Here is a 22,074-nt window from a genome sequence, read left to right as displayed (position 1 = left end):
TTTCTAACTGAAGACGATAAGAACTAGCCTGGTAAAGTAATTTGAGATTTCAAATTACTTCATTTAAGGAAATCACTTCCTGTCAAAGCGTAGCATTCTTGCTGATAAATCCTCTTTTATTCTAAACGAAAACTTGTTTGTTTATAATTTCTTTCTTCTAAAGTCTCCACAAATTCAGGAAATTGGTGTCATTTAAGTCATATTCACAGACCAAATGCAATATTAGGAAACAATCCTTAAAAAATCCATGATGTTGGCCGCCTGGATGGCTCAGTCAGTTAAGCATCCAACTCTTTGATTTCTGATCAGATCATGACCTCAGGGTCTTGAGGTCAAGCCCCACGTTGGGCTCTGCATGGGCATGGAGCCTGCTCAAGATTCTCTCTCTCCCTCTGTTCCTCCCCCTCTTGCTTTCTCTCTCTCAAAAGAAAAAAAAAAATTCTGGATGTGAAAAATACACACTGCAAAAAAAATAATCTCTTACCTTAAAAGAAATAAAGTTACATAAAATTTTCATAAATTGGTGGTATTTTAAATGTCCCTTAGAGGAACATAACAAACAAATTGAGACATTTCCACAGTTAAAAAAGAAGTAATGCTCCAGGTATAAATTTTAAAGCTAATATTGAGCAAATAAATAGAATGATTTATATAAAGTTCAAAAAACGCAAAATATATATTGTATCTGGATACATGTATATATGTTAATTGCATAACATGAAATTAAATGATAAACATCACCTTTGGTGCAGTGGCTACCTCTGGAAAGGGAGGGAAATGGGATCAGAGAGGGGTATACAAGCTATTTAAACTGGACCTTATGTTTTATTAAAAAAAACCAAAACCTCAAGTTGGACAAAATGTTAGTATTTGATATTGAAGGGATACGTAGGTTTCTTTCCATTATTTTCCATGATTTTCTGTATGTTTAAAATACTAATTTTTTAAAAAATTAAGAACTGAAAGACAACAAAATCCCCACATATCAAAATCTGTGGGCTGCAAAGTAGTACAGAGAACTTACAGTCTAAAATGAATTAGAAAACAAGAATTTAAAATAAAGAACAAGTTGACAAAGTGCAACAAAATAAACCCAAAAAAGACTGAAAATGTTATTTTTAATTCATGAACAAATGAATTAAATATAAAAAAGTATATACAACAAGAAAGTGCCAACAGAGTTGCCCAGTGTTGGGGAAAAAACAACACGCTAAGACCAGCAGCTTTAAAACTTCTGGTCTCAGAAATGCTTTACACTTTCAAGTTTTTTTGTTAGTTCTATAATAGTCAACGTACTAGAAATTGAAACCAAGAAAAATTTTCAATGTTCATTTCTTATTTTAAAATAACAACAAAATGAACATGTTTTCGTGAAATATGACTTCATTTTCCAAAATAAAACCAACCAAAAAGATGTAGTGAGAAAACTGGCATTACTTTACACGTTTGCAAATTTCTTTACTACCTGGCCTAATAGAAGCCAACTGCTTCTGGGTGCAATCTGCTGAGATATGCTGTCTGGGGTGAAGTATATGAAGAAAATCTGGCTTCACACAGATACGTCATTGGAAAAAACAGAATAGCAGCCATTTCAGACCACTGTGGATATTCTCAGACACAGTAGCAAAACTCAACATGTTGTAATTACAGATGAACTGCAACATGGAGTCTGAAACCCCATCAAGTGAGCTTTTGGCACTGTTAACCCCGAAATCCATTAGTTTATCTTGCTTTTTGGAATGGACCTTGTTACCATGCATGATTTTGTGAACACTGTACATTGGTCATTCTCCCTTCCCTATAGGTTCTCCTCAACCTGAGTAATTTCCTTAACGCTTCCTGCCTCAGTTGGCTGCAAGTGGCAAGGGGAGTCACTAGAGACACAGGACACAGGACTCTCTCTCTTTGGATGTTCCTTTCCTCTCTCAGCAATCTGCTTTTAACACACTGGGGAAAGGTGGACAGTTGAGGACGGAAGAGAATTATAAAACTGTCCCAAATTGGAATAGGCCATGTTGTGAACTTCCTGCCACTTCAGAGGCAAAAAGATAAATGTGTATTTGGGTGGGATGTTAAGGGAGGGGACACAAATTAATGAGATTGGACTAAATCCTTAATTTAATAATTTAAAATTATTTTAATTTTTAAAAATGCAAACATACAAAGGTTGAAAAATAATACGATTATGCATTTCCTCTGAGGAACTAAGCTGTGAAGGGAGAGGAGACTGGCAAAAGAAAGGTGGGGTTTCTGTTTGCTTTTTTCACATGGCAGAGACCCGGGTACCTTTATAGGCAAGAGCCAAGGAAAAAGATGGAGAGATGATGACAATGATGATATGGTACCTGGCCTTCAGATCAATTTTCCAGTGGTTTGCTGAAAGCAGCCAGGTTAAGGTCTGGGGCAGTCCAAATCCTCAGGCCAGTCATCACTGCCCATGAGGAGCCTCTTCAGTTTATCTCTACATACCTTAGAAATACTATCTGGTGTACACAGGATGCTACGAAAAGGCACCACTTCAGATAATTCTCAAACTATAAAAACAAGTTTCATCCATTCATTCATTTCAATACCTGAGCACAAATAAGTGTCAGGCACTTGCTCAGGGCTGGGGAAAAAGCAAAGAACAGAAGAGAGGATTCCTGCCCTCGTGGAACTACTTTCTGGTGGGAGGAAGAGGTGTGACCAAGTATATACTGGAGGCTATAAATATTTTAACAAAAATAGGTAGGTGGATAGGGAGGCAGGGGGGATACTGGAGTCAAGAAAGACCTGATGAGAAAGGTGACATTCAAACAGATTTCAAAATGGTGAAGAAGCCAGCCAAGGCTGATATCCAAGACAAGAGAGTTTTAAGTGGAATCGTTACTGAAATAGCAAGGAGACTACAGTATGGCCTAAGAGGCCCTTTCATACTCAGTGGCATAAAACAGCTTTCAGTGGTCAGTTAGCATCTGCAGGGTTCAGCGCTTGCATCAAATTTTTTAATTAATTGAAATATTCTTCAACAAAAAACAACATGTGCAAACTGTGTAACACAGTGCCTGACAAGAAGGACACTAAAAAGTCACCTATTATTGGTTAATAATAGTACATATAAAAGCAGAGCTCTTCCAACTGAAGCTGGAGTAGTGAGTTGAAAAGCTAAATTCTTGCCTCGTCCTTTCTGTAGCGCACAGCACTGTTCGACCCAGTTCACACCACACGGAGCCACTCAGAAGACCCAGAACTCTCCTTACAGAAGTTGTATGAGTAACAATACGTACCTTACCTTGTCCAAGCGTTGCAATTAATAACTGTGTTCTAAATTATGTTGATCTGTACTGCTAATGAGATCTGTTAAAGCGCAATGAAAATTAGAGCAAGTCTGAATAATAAGCATCCCTTTATTTGCTGACGCCATTACAAAAAACGGATTACATTAGCAACAAAAAAGTTTTCTTGAAGTCAGAGGCAGTTACTCCCCTAAGTGTTAAGTAAAACAGTGTACATCAGTATTAAAATGTTAAATTTTATATTGTCTTTACCACTTTGATCTTCTGAACAATTTTATTGAGCAAAATAAGATAAAAGATTACATGTTTATTTTATCTTCAGGAATGTAAAGGTCTAATTATTCAAACAGTTTTTATTATAAAACTAAACTCTGAAGGTGTCTACAGAGTTGGCTTTTTTTTTTTCTCTCTCTTTAAATCAGTAGTCTAACAAGGATTAGAAAAGACAAAACTCTGTTCAGTGTTTCTGACAAAGTAGAAAGGGTGAAAACATAAATAAGGCTTTAATTTGGCAAAATATAATACAATGCCTTCTGTTATCCTTGAATGAACAGTTTCCCAGTTACTTCACTCTGTAAAAAATCAGAAAGAAAGAAATTCATTTTAAAACAAGAAACAAAAGGCAATCCGAAGACACTTGTCAAACACCAAAAATACATATTCTATTTGATCTCGTACGGTTCTTTCAACTAGGATCAAAGCAATTATACTAATTGTAATCAAAAATGAGAGAGAAATCACAGGATTCAGAAGCTTTTGAGGTGGATTTAAAAATATGAGTGAAAACCTCAGGACCAAACAGAATAATGTGGGGATTTGAAAATACTATTAGGAAATTTAAGAGAACACTGGAAATCCAGTTTTATTAGTTCTACTCAAGAAAATATAAAGCTAATAAGGTGACGAGCACTGAAATTTACAACTCTCCTCCATGAATAAAGTTTCAGACAGAAATTTTCTGAGGTCATGCGAAGCTTTCCAAGTCAGGTAAAATGACTGTAAGAAATTAAACTTCAAAAGTCATTACAGAGACTAAAAAGACTTAACCAAAATGCAACATATAAATTCTGACTGGATCCTGGTTTGGGAAAAACAGCTAACAAGGTATTTGTGGTGTAACTGGGGAACGTGAACATGGATTTAATAATGGATAATTGTATGTAATTGCTGGTTTTGTTCGGATGTGAGAGTGGTACTAGGGATTTATAAGAGAATGCTTTTGTTCTTCAGAGGTGCATACCCAAGTGCTTAGGATAAAATGTCATCTCTGAAAGTGACTTTCCAACAGTCTGACATTAACCAAATACGTATATACATGGAAAGAGATGAAGCATGTGAAGCATGTGTGAGTGTTGCACTATTCTTTCAACTTTTATGTGAACTTTTTCAAAATAAAAAGTTGAGGGGAAAAGAATGAGAAGGTGAAAAGCAAAGTTATCACTGGCTATCACGTTCGCTAATTAAAAACAAGATTAACAGTGGATCAGAAAGTCTACACAGCCCAATGGTATGGGACACTATTAAGTGCTATGTAAACACACCACAGAAAATGAAAACCTGAGCTATGTGATAGCCAATGTAAAGTGTAGAAATAAAAGCTAGTTTTTATCTGGAACACTAATCCTTATACTTCAACACCACTATAAAAGAACATCTTTCTTTCAGAAACAAGAGACGACTACATCATAAAAAAATTTGTCACATGGAATAGGGAGAGCACATACATACAAAACACACACACACACAAACCTTCACCTCAATTTTTTCTGGATAACATTTAGAGCCTCTCCAACTCACTACTGACAAAATACCAACTTCAGGAAAAAGTCAGAATTGACAACACAAACTCTAAGAGGCTGGCAACAAAGGATTAGACAGAATGAGAAGGAAAAAAAGCAGCAACAAAAAGAGGTCAGGGCACATAATGCCTGAATTAGAGAAGAAAAATACTGACTAAGAGCGTAGGTACTGGGCAGAGACCACCTCAATTTAAATCCCAGCTCACCCAGTTACTAGTTGCATGACCTTGGGCAAATTATAGAACTTCTGTGGGTCTGTTGTAAAGGGGGAATAAAAATAATAATAATAATAATAACAACAACACCACCACCACCACCACCTACCTACCCACTGCCTTGGGTTGTTGCGAAGATTAAGCAAATGACCACAAGTCAGAAGCCTGCTCAGGCTTAGAAGGGTACTCATGAAGTGACTGCTGGTAAAATTAACCTCCTCCCTCCACAGGATTCCATAAACTGGTTCCAGGGTAAGAGAACCTGAGTGTTATGGTCTGAATGTTTGTGCCCACCCCCCAAATTCATATATTGAAATTCTAACCCCCCAATGTAATGGCATTTGGAAGTGGGGCCTTTGGAAAACTCCACCATCATGAATGGGATTAGTGTCCTTCTGAAAGGGACCTCAGAGAGCTCCCATGCCCCTTCTGTCATGCACGGACTGTCAGATATAAATGTTATTTAAGCCACCAGTCTATGGGATTTTTATTATAGCAGCCCAAACAGACTAAGATGCTGGAGTAATGAAATCTTCTGATATGGTCAGACATACAGTTTGAACACTTAGAAGACAAGCAAATATTAAACATAAGGAAAAATAGGTATCTGGGAACAAAAAAAACACACTAAAAAGTACTAGTGTTGCTAGTCCAAAGCTTAAAAAAAAAAAAAGTATCTTAATTCATACAAAGGAAGGGAAGGGATGACAATCTTCTTTTTGGGGGGATGGGGGATAGGAGATAGATAGGAAGACTTCCAAAAGAAAAGAAAGGTTAAGGTCTTAGAAATTAAGGATGTAAGATCAATACACATACCCATACAGCTCACAGAAATGCTGTGTATATTAGGATTTAGAAAAAAACTCTAAATTACTGCATTTCATCCCATTTTTGCCTTCTAAAAACGGTGCTTCCCTTATCAAATATGTAGAGCATTAAACGATTCATATGTACTTGTGGTATATACTAAAAAGAAGTTTTCCAACATCAGATATTAACCTATTACTTACATTTCAATGATTAAACAAGCTGTATTTCCAATTTAATCATCAGGTAGTAGTGGTTTTTTGGTTTTCTCATCCAACATAGGGACTAGTTTTAATAACGTTCACAATAGGGGCACCTGGTTGACTAGGCTGAATGTCAGACTCTTGATTTCGGCTCAGATTGTGATCTCAGGGTTGTGAGATGGAGCCCTGCGTTGGGTTCCGCGCTGAGCTCCTGCTTAAGATTCTTGCTCTCCCTCTCCCTCTGTCCCTTCCCACCCCCGCTCCCACAAAAGGAAATAAATAAGTCACTAGTTCACAAGAGGGAGAATATACCGAGCAAAAACGATGGCTGAAGTTAAAAATTGGGTAATAAACATTTAAAGGGCACAAGGAAGGCTGTGCGAACCAAGGAATCTGCAGGGAGGGGGTTCTCACTGCCAATGCCAGTAGAGCCTACAGAAGAGAGTTCTCGCGTGCCTAGTAGACCCCGATCTTCATACAACCCACTCTATCCATTCTATTCCTCACATTGCACTGCTGGTGCTCAACCACCTTTTCACCTGCCAAATTTGGAGGAGGATGTGCAGGGAAGAGAATAAGGTTGAAGACATGGGGAAAAGTTACCAGCGAAGCAGGAAGCAGATTATTTTCTAATTTGGATATGGGAGGTAATGTGACAGAAGTTTAACTACAGGCAATGGAGAGGTCAGCTTACCAAGGATAAAAGATTAAGGTGTAATTATTTTTGCTGACAGGTTAAAAGAATGAGTTGGGTTTGTCTACAAAATCTTGTGGAGGTAACTGACCTGAAATAGCATTTTAAAGGAGAGTTTATGTTAAGGCAGACCAGAAGACAATCATTCTATTAAAGTGAGATAGAATGCCCCTATAACCAAAATGGTGATCCACCCAACTTTTCCAGGACACCTAACCTATTTGGAGGGCAGTAAAATTTCATAATATGGTTTGGTTAATGATAGGTTTATCTATCTTCAATTAAGACTCTAACTTCAGGGATGCCTGGGTGGCTCAGTTGGTTAAGCGTCTGCCTTCAACTCAGGTCATGATCTCATGTCCTGGAATCAAGCCCCTCATTGGGCTTCCCTGCTCATCAGGGAGTCTGATTCTCCTTCTGCTCCTCCCCCAACTCATGCTCTCTCACTTACTTTCTCACTTTCTTTCTCAAATAAATAAATTAATTAATAAGATCTTTAAAAAAAAAAAAAAAACTCTCACTTCAGGAGTTAAAAAATGGGATTTGATTACCTTATAAGCAGACTTAAGTAAAACTCAGTTTCCAATTTAAAGAAATTGTGCTGACTTGATTTTCAATTCAGCATCTTCTCCCATAAAAACATTATAGTCATTTTATTTTACCAAGTCATTGAAGGAAAAAAAAAATCACATAGATACTTTACCAGATCAGGATAAACTAAAGCAGCATCTGCCCATATTATGCAATGAACAAAACCTAGGTAAAAGTCATAAGAGAGTCTGTTTTATAAGAAGGTCAAAGGGGGCAAAAACAAAAGGTTTTCCCCCTCCAAGCTGCAAGACCAAAATATGAAAGAGATGGAAATAAAACTCCAAGAAAGCTAAAGCTGTCATCTGCAGGTGCTGAGAGAGATAAAGAAGGAATCCTTCCAGTAGGGCAGCAAGAACTCCTGTAGTCCTGGTAAACCTACACTACAAATACATTCACACACACTTTCTCAATTACCCATAAACAGACAACAGTACCTCAGTTACTCTTACCTAATACCTGGTAGTGTTCCTTCTCCTTTGTGAGCTGTTGGTTTACTGCCTGAAGCAACTGCTGTAACTGTGTGACCGTCTGATTTAGACTTACAGACATCGTCTCCTTCTCAGAAGACTCCTAAAGAGAAGACGAAAGTGATGAAAAACTCCAAACATAAGGAAAAGGCATTTGCAACCCAAAACAGAAAATGTTTTACTGTTTTAAATCCAAACATGAAAAATCTTGAAAATGACATAAAAATTAACAAAAAGCACCTACAGAAACAGTGTTTGCTATCTAGTGATACAAACTAGGTTGCACCAAAGAAAGCTATGTTCTGTCACTAGGCCAACAAAGGCAATAATCTAGACCCTGAACAATAGTTGTAAATCCATTTCTCCTTTCAGAAAAAAAATCTGCCAGATACCAAAGGAGAGCACATTCATATCAGTAAAAATAAGTTCACATATATTGAGCTCTAAGTGGTAGGCAGCACTGCTGTGTTACACACTATTCTAAGCATTTTATATAGTAACTCATTTACTCCCTTCAACAATCCTACAGGATTGGTACTATTATCACTGCCTCTCACAGATGGGGCAACCAAAGCACACAGAGGCTAAGGAAAGTTGTCCAAAGTCAGACAGGTACTAAGTAGCAGGGTCAGGATTCAAGCACAGGCAGTCTAACAAAGTACACATTCTTTTTTTTTTTTTTAAGACTTTATTTATTTATTATTAGAGAGAGAGAGAGTGAGAGAACAAGTGGGAGGAGAGGCAAATGGAGAAGCAGACTCCTCACTGAGCAGGGGTGAAAACAAACACTAATAAAAACAGTGCATTTCAGAGATAAGAGATCGGGAAGAAAAGACAACCTTCAGTAAGAATGCAACATAACTGATGGAAGTACATTACAAAGGCATTTTTTAAAATCAGAGACAGATCTCACACATTTTTATTCTTCATATACTTTACAAGGTAATTAGCCTAGAGATTTGGGGTAAAAGAAAATGCATACCATTTCTGGGGAAACATCACTATTCTCAATAACAGTAGTGTCTCCAGCAGCTTTTACTATTTTTGACTGGATAAGATCCAGCGACTGTTGAGCCTGTAAGGAAAGCAATATGGTAGCCTCTAAATACAACAATGGAGTATTATAAGAAAAAAAAATGAGTGATTTTCTTACATATTTTGTACAAGATTAAAGCTCATCTCAAAATACAATGGACAGGCAATATATTTGGTTTTTTTCTCCAAAATGAAAACAGTTTCCTCCCAGACCAGATTATAAAAACATATGCTGTTTTAGTAAGTTCACACAATAGAGAAAATGTATAAAGAAATTAAAAGAAGAAATAACCACAGTTGATATTTAGGTTAACATTTGTCTAGCTCAAGCATCAGCCAAATCTGGCCATAGCCTGTTTCTGTACAGTGCACAAGGTAAGAGTGGTTTTTACATTTTTAAAGGGTTGTGTTAAACACACACACAAAGAAGGGTATGTGAGAGAAACCATATATGCCCCACAAATCCTAAATAGTGGCTTTGCTCTGACCCTCTTGTTTAGATCCCTCTTGTATACATAAATGTGCTAACAGAAAATTTGGGCAGAAAATTTCATACAAAGGGGCTTTTAACATACCTGCTATTTTACACCTGCTTGTTTTACAAAGTATTTTGTTAACTGTTTTTATCAGTAAATATTTATGTGGATTTCTAATCCAAGTGTTGCACAGTATTTGTGGTCTACATACATGGGGCAGTTCACCATCTTCCAACTGTTGCGTCAGCAATCATAAATAAGACAGCAAATACGTATCTTTGAGCACCTGTTTAATATCCTTAATATCTGAGAAACAACACTGCTAGGCTAAAACTGCATGGTTTATATTTTGATCAAGAGGTCAGAAATTAAAATCACCTATCAAAGATAAGTCAGATTGCTCATCCTTAACAATGTATCATGAATCTACATTTGAGCTCTGAAACAAACATCCTGAGTTCACATTTTATCTACTGGTAACAGTAACACCAAAATAATCTGAAGCAATTCTGGATTCCTACACTTATTTTTTCATCATGCTAAATGTACTCTTCATGGATTCCTAGGCTTTTACATAACAATTAGAAGCTATATCATACAAAACAAACAAAAATATTTCTTTCAACTTTTAAAAAAGTGACATATTTGTTTTGGTAATGACTCCCACAAATACAACCATAGCTCTAAAGCAGCTGTGATATAAGCATATGTGACCTGCACTATTAAAAATATCTAAAACCAGAATTACAAATAACTTGCTATCCTAATGTAGGGAGCAAGAAATGTAATCTTAAAAACTCCCTATTTATATATGAGATTAAGAAAGTTTATTTCCACAAAGAAATAAATGAAAGGAACAAATTTCTGAAACATCAGAGATCTATACAAAATTTGGATCTATAAAAATCAAAAGAAACATACTTTGTAAAACTACATAAGAAAATCCCAACAAAACAATATATGGATGTAACCAAATTTTTAAAAAAGAGTACCTTCAGTTACATTTAAAACTCAATCTATACTTTATAAAGCAATTACTTATATAAATGTGTTGAAATAAAGAAGCAAATTAACAATCGAAAAAAAGCCAAAAAGTTTAGTTCCAAAAAGGCAACTGTAGAACAAACAGCTTAAATCTCTAAACACATTTATATGTAAAAAAACTAAATCCAAAATTAGCAGTATGTTTCCTTAAGAATCAAGCCACAACATAGCATGATGATGGCATCTTCAAGACAAGCGATGTCTTACCTTATGCAAGTCACCAGCTACCTTCTGTCTTTCACTTTGTTCAGTTCTAAGCTTTGTGAGTGTTTCATTTAACTGTGTCTTTAACTGTAAAAATAAAGGAACACTACAATTAACTTAATCTGCATCCTTCTTTGATTGCGCTGAGACCTCTCCAAGAATGAATGAGAAAGAATGGGATGGCTAACAGTTACTATGCACAGTGGATTAGCCAGTATGCCGCACCAGATGTATAGAAAAGCTAAGCAGTGCAGGTCCCCATCTGGAAAGCTAACTGTAAGAAAAGCTACAGAAACAAACTAGGGTTCAGAGTAGAAAACTGTAAACGTAAAAATAAAACCACCACATTCCAGTAATGTGCCTTTTAAAAGTATTACTAGTCACTATCCATAAAGTTCTTCATTCATATTTAAATTAAATTAAAAGGCAAGTAGCCAGAAATTTTACTGATTAGTTTTTTAAGGCCTTCTGACCTATACAGTTAAAGTCAATTGTGTAATATTTTAAAAGACATTGAATGGAAGATTACAAATCCAGTAAAATGAAAACTTCAAAAATTTAAACGTTGATCATCCTTTAAAACATCACTAAAGAGCACACAGGCCTAATTATACAATAAGCGATGTCTTAAGATACACTTCTCAAGAACCACTTTGTCCAAACAGTCGTAAAGTTCTATAAACTCTAGTGCCAATATATAATACCTCTTCTCATGTTAAATGCTCCAATTAAATATGAATGAGGAAAATGGACTACACTGACAACAAATAACTTTCTTATTAAACTCATCAAGTTAATTGATTTTTGCCTCACACCGATAGGCATAACATCCCAAACAGTTTCTAGAGATCCAAAAGGGAGAAATATAAGATACTAACCTTTTGAACTGAAGAAAGAATTAGTAAGGGACATTCCATTTGGAAATTTTATTTGGGGAACTCTATCTAAATACCCAAATGCTTCAGTTTCTGCTCTTTCACTTAACTATATAGTACATCAGAGAATTATTCCTTTGGTTCCCAAACATACAATGTACGTATAAGTAAACAAAATTATTTTATCTTAAAATGTGGCAAGTCATCCTGAGCAAACAGAAAGACTAAAATAAAGATTACGAATTCAAGGCAAAAATAAGAAACAAGAACCATTTAAAATGGCCCCTTAACGTAGAGAGGCAAAAATACAAAGAGAACATTAGGCTGAACTCAACCATAATCCTATGGGTTTGATGCTACTGTTGGAGTGAGCTACCAAGCATCAAAGTTAAAAGTAAAATCTCCAACAACTGTAGTTAAAAATGATTTTTTAAAAACACATTATAGAGTAAGGCTTATGGCTTATAGCTATGGCATAATCACAGTCCTGATCTGTGCAATATATGGCAAGCGTATGTATAAAACTAGTCACACGCAGCAGTGGGAATGATTCAATTAAATAAAATGAAGATAAAACTAAAACCAAAATTTTATCTCAAAAATAAAGAGGGTGGGCTCTATGTGTACTTTTCAAAGAGCCCTACCTTGAAAACTCATTCCCATAAATCACTGCCATAACACGGAAGACCAACCACAAATGAGTGAGTTAAGAAGTTTTCTTTGATACACACAGCAGAAGAAAGTTCCAGAACAGGGAGGGTTAACTTGGGATAAGGAGAAAACGAACTATAATCTTCCTAGTTTATTCAGATACTTTCAATTTAGTCATGTGTTATAACAATTTCTCGGTCACAGGAAGACAAAATGATTGTTTGAAACATACAACGAGATAGTCATATTTATCTACCAGCTAAGCTTGCCAGAATCAGTGTGAATTTACAGAAAATCTAAGAATGGGAGAATACAGGGTACTCTATGTCATTAGAAAGCATTAGCTACCTTAGTCATCTTTAAGTCTACAGTTTTAGAATTACCATGTTCTAAATGTTATGTTGATGATAAAGAATTTCACAAGCTTTTTGTTATTTATAATCTATAGAAAGACCAGTTAAAATAAGAAGCTGGAATGAATTATTGCCCTTGAATGAAGAATACATATCTTCAACCTTCAATAATCTCCTTCCAGGTGAGAAAACAAGAGGTCCAGTTAACTATAACTCTAAGAATAGACAATCTTCACAATTCAGCCAATCTTTACCTATTTATTTCACTTCTTTATTCACTGAAAATAATGCTGCCCAAAGAATTAGGTTTTATAAAACATGAATTTTTTTCTGGAAAAGAGTTGCAAGCCAAACATGCCATTGTTAGGAGCTAAGAAAAGAAGGATCGTCTTAGGAGTCAAGAAAAGAAAGATCATCTTAAGAGTCATCAGAATACGAAGATTATCTTAAACTTACAAAAATGCCAAGCTAAAGATGTTATTAGCAAGGAGAAAAAGTTTGGATGGTTTCTCCACATGTCAACACAAGTGTTTTCAGAGCCTACTTGATACCCAGTGGAGAACAAGCTTCTTACCAAATTTAGCTCTTCATTCTGTCTTACTGCTTCAGAATATGAATCATCAAGTTTTTTCTGCAATTCAGTCAACAGATCTTTCAGCTGCAATGAAGTTTAGAGTTTAAGATTGATCTTATGATAGCCCATGTTTTGTACGCTACTTGGAAGCTCTGCCACAAACAACTTACACTAAAATATTTTATCACTATTATAAACTTAATTTAAATTGAGAAGCAAGGTCAAAAAAATTCTAAGTACCTCTCTGACTTCTGTAACATAGGTAGATCGTTCAATTTCTGCCTTCTCTAGTTCCATTTCCAAATGCTCTCGTTCTCTTCTCAGCTAGCAATGCAACAAAGAAGAAGTTAACACATTTAAGAATTCCATTCATGATGCTCCCCCACAATGGAAAGTTATGACACTTACAAATACAACACAGTATCATCTCAAACACTACCCAAGATATTCTTAAAAGCATAACAACTGCATCATTAAAGAAATTTTAAAACACAGACCTTAAGACAACGCTTAATGCTAAAAATCAGTCCATAGGTTATAAGTCAAGCGATGAAATAACATACATTTTCAATATCTTTATTTTCTCTTCTTAATCGCTCTAGCTCTTGTTCTGAAGATGTGAATGACAACTGCATCTGAAATGTGAAACAATTATATGACCAAGTAAATCAAGGATATAGAGCTTCTATCTTGTAGAATTTTAATCAGACACTTCAGAGGTTTTGAAATGCATCTCATTTTAAAGCCATACTGAATTTTAAAAGACCTTGAAAATGAGAGCATGACATTTAACTTGATTTAAACTGTAGTCAAAACCTACCCCGTTGGCATGATACTATATTAAGGCCCAACTAGAAGTGCTTATTTTTTTTTCATAACAACCAACTAATAACTGGCTGTATTTAATCCCCAAATGCATTAAGACAGAATACCACCAGCAACCCTAAATTCTGCACAGGTTGGCCCAGGAAAACAAGTAATTTATTTTTATCGAAGTATAATTGGCTACCATATCCTGTTAGTTTCAGATGTACATCATAGTGATTCGATACTTTCATACATTACAAATGATCCCCACAGTAAGTCTAGTTACCACTTGTCGCCATACAAAGATGACTACCACACAGATGACACTCTTTAACATAGCCAAGTAAATGGGAGAAAAATTAGGAATGCACAAGAATATTCAGAACACATGAAGAGAAGGAATCATTAACTTTTTCTTGAATACTATATCATGGGTCACATATCAACATTGCAAAGCGTGTTATGAACCCCAAATTCTTTGCCTTATTTTATCACATAGTAGTTCTACAACTTCCAAAGCACTTTACATTCTAGATCACTACCTTTCAGTCATACTCTAAACCACTGGTTCTCAAATTTGGGTGGGCATTAGAACCAGTTGTGGAACCTCTTTAAAACACAGACTGCTGTCCCCACAGAGTTTCAGATTCAGAAAAATCTCAGGTGAGGCCCAAGAATGAGCATTTCTAACAAGTTTCCAGGTTACTGATGCTGCTGATCCAGGGCCCACACTCTCTGAGAACTACTTGCTCTGTGCTTTTTTAGATACCTGTTTAATAGTCTTCTGTGATTCATCGACTTTAACTTTCCATTTATTTTCTTCTTGCTCCACACTTCTCTGTAGCTTCTGTAAAATTCCTTCCTATGGGCAAAAAGTAAAGTCGTTTTGAAAAATTCATGTTCTCATGATGAGATAAACTATTCAAGCCACTAAGGAAAAAGTTAATAATTTAAAAATAAACCAAAATGTAGATTAAAAATCATTTCCTACTGTTTCTGCTAGGACGGATTTATATTTTTCACACTCGAGCTGTAACAATGTGTGCATTTCATCAGCTTCTTTCAACTTGTGCTCTAGAACCTACAAAGAATGAAATAAAGAAAAATTCTCTAGTTTTACCAGTTTTGTGTGCTTCAAATTTGTTGCAGTATTTAATGGTATATTATGACAAATGGTTTCTGTTTGATACTGAGACACTACATTTCAAACTTTCTTAAGTAACAATCAAGTTCAATGACCTTTTTGGTCATTCAGTCTTTACTAATAAAAACTCCCTGAGCCTGATTACTACAAAATACATCACACAATTTATAATAAATAGGCTTATCACTCTTTAGCAGGATGGTAAAAAATCAAAGCAGAACCACATGTGAAGTCAAGTCACAACACCTGTGCTACACACACATGGAAAAAGAGGATTTTATTCATGCCAGTTGAGATACAAAAAAATTTTCCAAATTTCAGCAAAGATAAAAACACATCTAGGTTCTGAACACTCTTAATGATGTATTTGGGGATACTTTAGCAAACCAGTCGGTTTCTACCTACCTACCTCAACTGATCTTTACTTTTTAAACCCAGGCTAAAAAGAGAGTAAGAGATAAATATACAGTTTTAGAAATGATTATGATACAGAGTTAAAGAAACAGCAAACATTAGCTTTGTATACTTATCAAATGCAATGGAGACTTGTAGCATTTCTATCAAAATTTATACAAAATGAATCACCATCTTATACTTTCTCAAAAGGTCATTATTCTACTTATAATATATACTTTATCTTTCCAAGCTCATAAAGACGAATTGTGATTCTTCCACATCTGGTTACAACACAGATACTTCATTTCTTGAACTAACCTTAACCTCCTCTGAACCTGAAGTTTCAGCCACACATTCTTTTGCCTTCTTTTCAAATCCACGCAACCATTCACTATAACTCTGTAAAAAAGAAAAACAATTTCCAAAAATATCTAAATGAAATAGGTAAACATTTGAAACAAGCAAATTAGATGACTATGAAAAAAACCTATAGACTAAATGTATACTATTAAAATCCTACTTAGCTTCAAATACTGCAATTCAATAAAAGTTAAAAGTCAGCTGAAAAGCTGATTTAGTTGATTTAAGTCTGTTAACATTCCTCTAGGTCATATAGTTTAGATCTCTCCTATACTGGTTTGCTTAGCACAAAAGCAAAAGGAAACAGTAAAAAGATTTTACTTCATGTATAAAATTCACTTTATATCTACTGACTATATTAACTTAAGAATAAATTTAATTAACACTGTTTTATTATAAATTATTCCTTCACATTTTTAAAAACCTAAAAATGCTACACTTTAAGTAGCAGAGTCAATATATTTCTCAAATAAGAGACTACATGCAGAAATATTCAAGTTTTAACAAGTGGATGAACAAAAGCCAAATATCATCACCCAAGTCTTATGGTGATTTATAAATATTTATAGTGTCAATACTGCTTTTAAGAATGAGTCTGTTACACTAAGAATTTTTCATGCTGGTGATCTTACACAGTCTTTAAAGAATAGATATTATAAATCACTAACTCAATACTGCCAAATAAATAAATCCCCCAAATTTATTTCCATTAAGTAACAAAATTAAAAGCAGGAATAAAGAAATAAAAACAGGTCATGGCCACAAAAGAAAAAATATGAAATAGATGAATGGCAATGTCTTTTTCTAGGCTTCATGTATGACCAGCACTAGAACTAACAATATATCCTTAAGCCTGTCCAGTATAAGTTGGCTCATCAGTTGAACCCATAGCAGTATTATCTATAGTGATCAAACCTGAATGTAACCCCAACAGTTACAAAGCTAACAAAAGAATTGTTGCTTCTTGTATAAGTTAAAAGTAGTCTGTGTGTGGATATAACCTGAGAGCAACAGCTAAACTTAGACTACACATAAAACAGGCTATTAAGTTTACTTATACCACACCTAGTACCCACAGAAAGAAGAGGCAAGAGCTCCTTGAAGATACAGCGGATTCCAAGTTTGGGGCAGAAAATGTAAACGATAAATCAGAAACATCTTGTCATACCACAAAGCAAAGAAGCTATGAGAGTTCAGCAGTGCTCTGTCAAAAAGGACTTGACAGCCAGCCTAAATACATTCCAGTGGACCAAAGAAAGACAAGCAGACATTCATAGACCTCATGACAGAAGTCCACAACACTGCCATAAAGAAGTCTTGCCCCACTCCATCCTACCTCTAAACTACTGAACGTGAATCTCATCAGGCATCTGATTACCAATTTATGGGATATAAAAAGGACAGAGAACACACTGACACCACAGGGATGCAGTTAGTTAAATCCAGATTGGGGAATTTCATATGAAACCACTAGGTTTAAAAAAAGGGGGGGGGCGTGGCACAGTTGGTTAAGCATCTGACTTGATTTTCAGCTCCGGTCATGATCTCTCGGTGGGTATGGAGCCTGCTTAAATTCATTCTCTCCCTCTCCAAAAAAACAAACCAAACCAAACCAAAATGGGGGGGGGGGGTTGCTGACATATAGGAGGGGATCCATGGAATCAAAAGGATCTAAGAGACACCTTAAACCAATCATATATTGACCTTAGTTAGGTCCTGATTACAACAAACTACAGCAAGTGGTTGTTATTTCATTAAAACTGAAAATTTATGACAAATGGGAGAAATACACTGACAAAATGTATGAAATTAAGGATTTTTAATGTGACATTTAAAGGAATCCTTATCTTTTAGAAATACATACTAAAATAATTACAGATGAAATGCTCTGATGTTTGACTTCCTTCAAAATAATCTAGGAAGTACATGAAAGGAGGTAAAACAAGACTGTGTACTGATGTATGAGGTACATCAGGCTCACGATACTATTCTCTCTACTTCTGAGTGTTCATGCAATTTTCCATTAAAATAAAATTTTAAAGAAAGACCTACAACACCATTTTAGGAAACTACATACACTTTCACCGGCTTTCTCTGCCCTCAAATATTCACTGTAATTAATTCTCTGAATCAAAGCAACTTTTCTCTCTCACTTAACCTCAAGTAAAGCAAGCTATTCTGTATTATCCTCAAGCCTTTCTTTAAAGAAGTTAACAGGTGACCAAAATCTTGAGCTTTGAAATGAAAAATGCCTTGTTCAAAGTATTAAACACATTTAATTTAAAAATAAAGTGTTCCTAAAACTAGAAGCAATCATTTAAAATTAAGTTTTACTTTGGGGAGCCTGGGTGGCTCAGTCAGTTAAGTGTCCAACTCTTGACCTTGGCTCAGGTCTTGATCTCACCATCATGAGTTCAAGCCTCATGTTGGGTTCCATTCCCAATGTGGAGCCCACTTAAAAATAAATACGTACATAAAAAATAAATGTATAAATACATAAAATTAAAATAAAATAAAATTAAGCTGTTTTGAATAAAGTTATTAAAAATATAACTGGTTTATTAAACATTAAGAAATATGTCTTGCCCAACTACGTTTATGCTCCTCTAAATAATATATATTATGTACATTTTGTAGCATACAACAGAAGTATCAGTTGAATAAACAGAAATTAGTTGTTTTGGTTTTTTTTTTTAGAAGATTTTATTTATTCATTGACAGAGAGAGAGACAGCCAGCGAAAAAGGGAACACAAGCAGGGGGAGTGGGAGAGGAAGAAGCAGGCTCCCAGCAAAGCAGGGAGCCTGACGTGGGGCTCGATCCCAGGACCCTGGGATCACGCCCTGAGCCGAAGGCAGACACTTAACAACTGAGCGACCCAGGCGTCCCTAAACAGAAATGAGTTCTGAACCAAGTTATTTATCTTACCTACTCAAAAGGACTCTGTGTTAAAAACAGAAAAGATTAAGGAATAGATGTACTTCTAAATCAAGTGTAGAATGCAAATGCTGCTTATTTACAACTTCCTTAAACAATGATAAGAGGACTTGTTTAAAGAAATATAAATCAATCTTACCAAATTAGGAGGAACAGACACCTTTGGAAATAATTTTTTGAGAACTTCTTTAGCTTCTAATTCAATAGCTTCCACATGTTGCTGTCTTTCCTAAAGCAGAAAATGAACTAAGTCAAACTTAAAAGATTATAAAAATTTTTAAAAAGTATCTCAAGCTCTAAGGGAGGAAAAAGTCACAGTATTTTTAAAATACATCTTAATACTGACAAAAGCTAAAATTTCTGATTTTAAAACATTAAAATGCTTCCATAAGAAAAAATCTGCAAAATCTCTAAAGCTTCCTAAACAACAACGTCTTAAGCTAATCAAGCCAAGGCAGTATCTGATAATATGGACATTTTCCTTGCTGTTAGAAATCAAGTGATTTGCCCTTTTTTAAAAACAATTTGAAAAACAAACAAGAAGAAATAAATTAAAAATACACTTCCTACAGCTAAAACTTAAAACTACATGCAAAAAATATGCACCTGGGCAACATAACTGAAGCTTATTGGCTGGCAAATCTCTATAAAAAAAATGCATCACTGATGGACTATAACACCATGGGATTAAAATGGCAACTTTCACATTTCCAGCTTCAAGGTCAAGTGAAGTTACAAAGAAAAAAAAAGGGCCACCAAAATTTGATGGGTGGTACATATGGGAAAAAAACAGGAACGAAAATGGATGGCAATTAATTCACCAATACCGAGCATCAATAAGGCTAATTCTGACACTTACAGGGACTCTGTCAGCTGTAAATATAAAGGCATTACAAATGCATGTCTAAATTTGGTGATTTTAAAACCAACTATAATGGATATCTATTATTAACTCAAAACCATGGTTTGTCAAAATTAGGGTAATGATTTGATCACACGCAAAATAAAAATCTAACAAACTACCTCTACAAAATCAAAAAATGACACCCAAAAAAAGCACATCTAAACCAAGCCAAGAAAAAAACACTTGTGAAGTTCAACAGGTGACAAGAAGGCAAGCGAGCTAGCAACATCTCAACCCTACCTTTCCTGCACCATTTAGATGTGACTTTTGAAATCCATTACTGATTTAAGATGCATACACATCAATTTAGAAAACCTAAATAACATGAAAATCTAAAATTACACAATAAAAAGCTAGAGATTCATCACATTCTGTACACACACAAAAAACTTACTTTATCCAAGATTAGTGGCAGTATTTTACTAGATGTTTAAATGGAGCATTTTCAGTGATTCAAAGGTCCACTATCTTTCAGAAATACACCCATCTAACTGCATAAGATACATTCATTCAAGGAAAATGATTAACTGCTAATTCAGAATTAATTCACAATTAAGAGGTCATTTTTATTATCTGACCATACAAGGGTAGAACAATCACTGAAGAAAAACAGGAAGAAAGCACTGTGCAACAACTTTGTGCAACAAAGTTTTTTGGAAAACTTTCCAAGGGAAAAAGAATCTAAGTAAAAGATAAGTGTCTAATTTATAACAAGAGGCAGAAAAATGAGAAGTTGATTTTGATTTGTACTAATTTTGCTAAAAAGTTTCCATCTGATATAGTAGTTCAGTTGTGGGCAGCAATTTCCATTCCACTTTAATACCTGGAAAAGACTAATATTGAAAATTGCTATTTATATCTAAGCGTAATATTTATGAAGTATCTGTCACGTGAACCTATCACTTATAGTAGCTCCTCCAGAATATTTACTACTTTAAAGATAATCCTGAAAAAGCAATGTATCACCCTCTCTTACATTTCAGATAAGTTATTGTTACTTATTTCTATCATCCAAAACATTAAAGGAGTTCTACGTAGTCCTTTCTCCTTCTAGCATAACTTGTGGTTCTGAGTCAATCAGTCAACATCACTTTACACCTAGGCTATCTAAAAACAGTCTATATTCCATTAAAATAGAGAATGACTGTAAATTCTTTTCTATGCAAGAAGCCACCATGCATTTGGTGTTGAGTTTTGAAATAAGGGTCAATTTTTATACTCATCACCAAGCACATGATGAAACATGGATAAAATCTAGTTCTCTTTTGGAAACAATATGCAAGAATGCCTAGAACAGCAGCCTATAATTTCTTGCAGGAACGGCATGATATTAAGAGATTCGCACTTCCCAGAAACCCAGTCTCATGAACAAAATAAAAGTTACTAGGCAGGTGTTAACAGTGAAAAACAAAGTAACAGAAACAACCAGAAACTACACCAGAACCCCCACTGCTAATGGAACTGACTGCAACCACTCACAATAAAATAGTAATGTTCTACCTGGCCTCACTTATTCTTTTCCCTGGCCTAGAACTCTCTAGTCCCAGGATCTGCCAGCTATCTCAAATTTAGGTTTTAGTGAAAATTAAGGCAGGTGAATAGGTACAGAAGTAAATACAAATCTATTACACTAGAGAAAAAATAACATATACTTGATTAAAAAAAATTTTTAACTATTCAACTTAAAAAAAAAAAAAGTCCTTCAAATGTCATTAAGACCTACATTTAAAATTCAAGATTACCATGGTCCACAAAAAACTTACAGAATGCTCAACTAAATCACATAATTAACTTTATTAACCCATCTACAAAATTCGATACTCCCGCGCCACATTTATTCTTGGTAGAATTTTTCAAAATGCTTGACTGAACTGGTACACTCATTTGTCTCCATCTTTAAAAACAACTCTTCTCAATTATTAGTCATTACAATCTTCAAACCCGTGGAACAACTTCTACTCATGGAGAATATCTTTTATTGTTTTGAAGACAGAAGAAGCTGTATGTTTCAGGAGTACTTTACATAGTCAGGTCAAGAGAATTATCCCTTCTATTAATATTCCACACTAAACATAACACATGCCTCATTACTGTTCGGCCATTTCAAAACCTGAAGTTTAATTTTAACTCCATCTCTTCTAAGGAACAACCCAGAATTGATCCCTTCCCTGTACTTAACACTTTGATCATCTTGGTGTGCCCCAAAGAACCTAGTAGAATTCATGTACATCTAGGTATTCAAATGTGTTTGTTAATTCAGTTAG

At 35.0% G+C, this 22,074-nt stretch overlaps 1 protein-coding gene across 6 annotated transcripts in view; it reads right to left on the bottom strand.

Moving 5' to 3' along the window:
• Positions 1–3,368: 3,368 nt before the first annotated feature.
• KTN1 (kinectin 1) overlaps positions 3,369–22,074 on the bottom strand; it is a 101,163-nt gene continuing 82,457 nt past the window's right edge. For 3 of the 6 annotated variants that reach the window (XM_040641863.1, XM_040641866.1, XM_040641864.1), the window contains 11 exons: positions 19,046–19,135; positions 15,929–16,009; positions 15,062–15,151; positions 14,840–14,932; positions 13,827–13,898; positions 13,504–13,587; positions 13,264–13,347; positions 10,814–10,897; positions 9,034–9,126; positions 8,034–8,154; positions 3,369–3,847 (listed from right to left, as the gene is read on the bottom strand). In XM_040641863.1, the coding sequence (XP_040497797.1) occupies positions 3,843–3,847; positions 8,034–8,154; positions 9,034–9,126; positions 10,814–10,897; positions 13,264–13,347; positions 13,504–13,587; positions 13,827–13,898; positions 14,840–14,932; positions 15,062–15,151; positions 15,929–16,009; positions 19,046–19,135 (897 nt within the window). In that variant the 3' untranslated portion in view covers positions 3,369–3,842. The remainder of the gene's footprint in view (positions 3,848–8,033; positions 8,155–9,033; positions 9,127–10,813; positions 10,898–13,263; positions 13,348–13,503; positions 13,588–13,826; positions 13,899–14,839; positions 14,933–15,061; positions 15,152–15,928; positions 16,010–19,045; positions 19,136–22,074) is intronic. The other 3 variants (XM_040641865.1, XM_040641868.1, XM_040641867.1) reach the window with 1 other exon arrangement.

This window comes from Ursus maritimus, unplaced genomic scaffold, assembly GCF_017311325.1.
Source record: "Ursus maritimus isolate PB19 unplaced genomic scaffold, ASM1731132v1 scaffold_25, whole genome shotgun sequence".
NCBI lineage: Eukaryota > Metazoa > Chordata > Mammalia > Carnivora > Ursidae > Ursus > Ursus maritimus.
The sequence above is the reverse complement of the archived record's forward strand: the minus strand, read 5'-3'. Positions and strand labels throughout refer to the sequence as shown.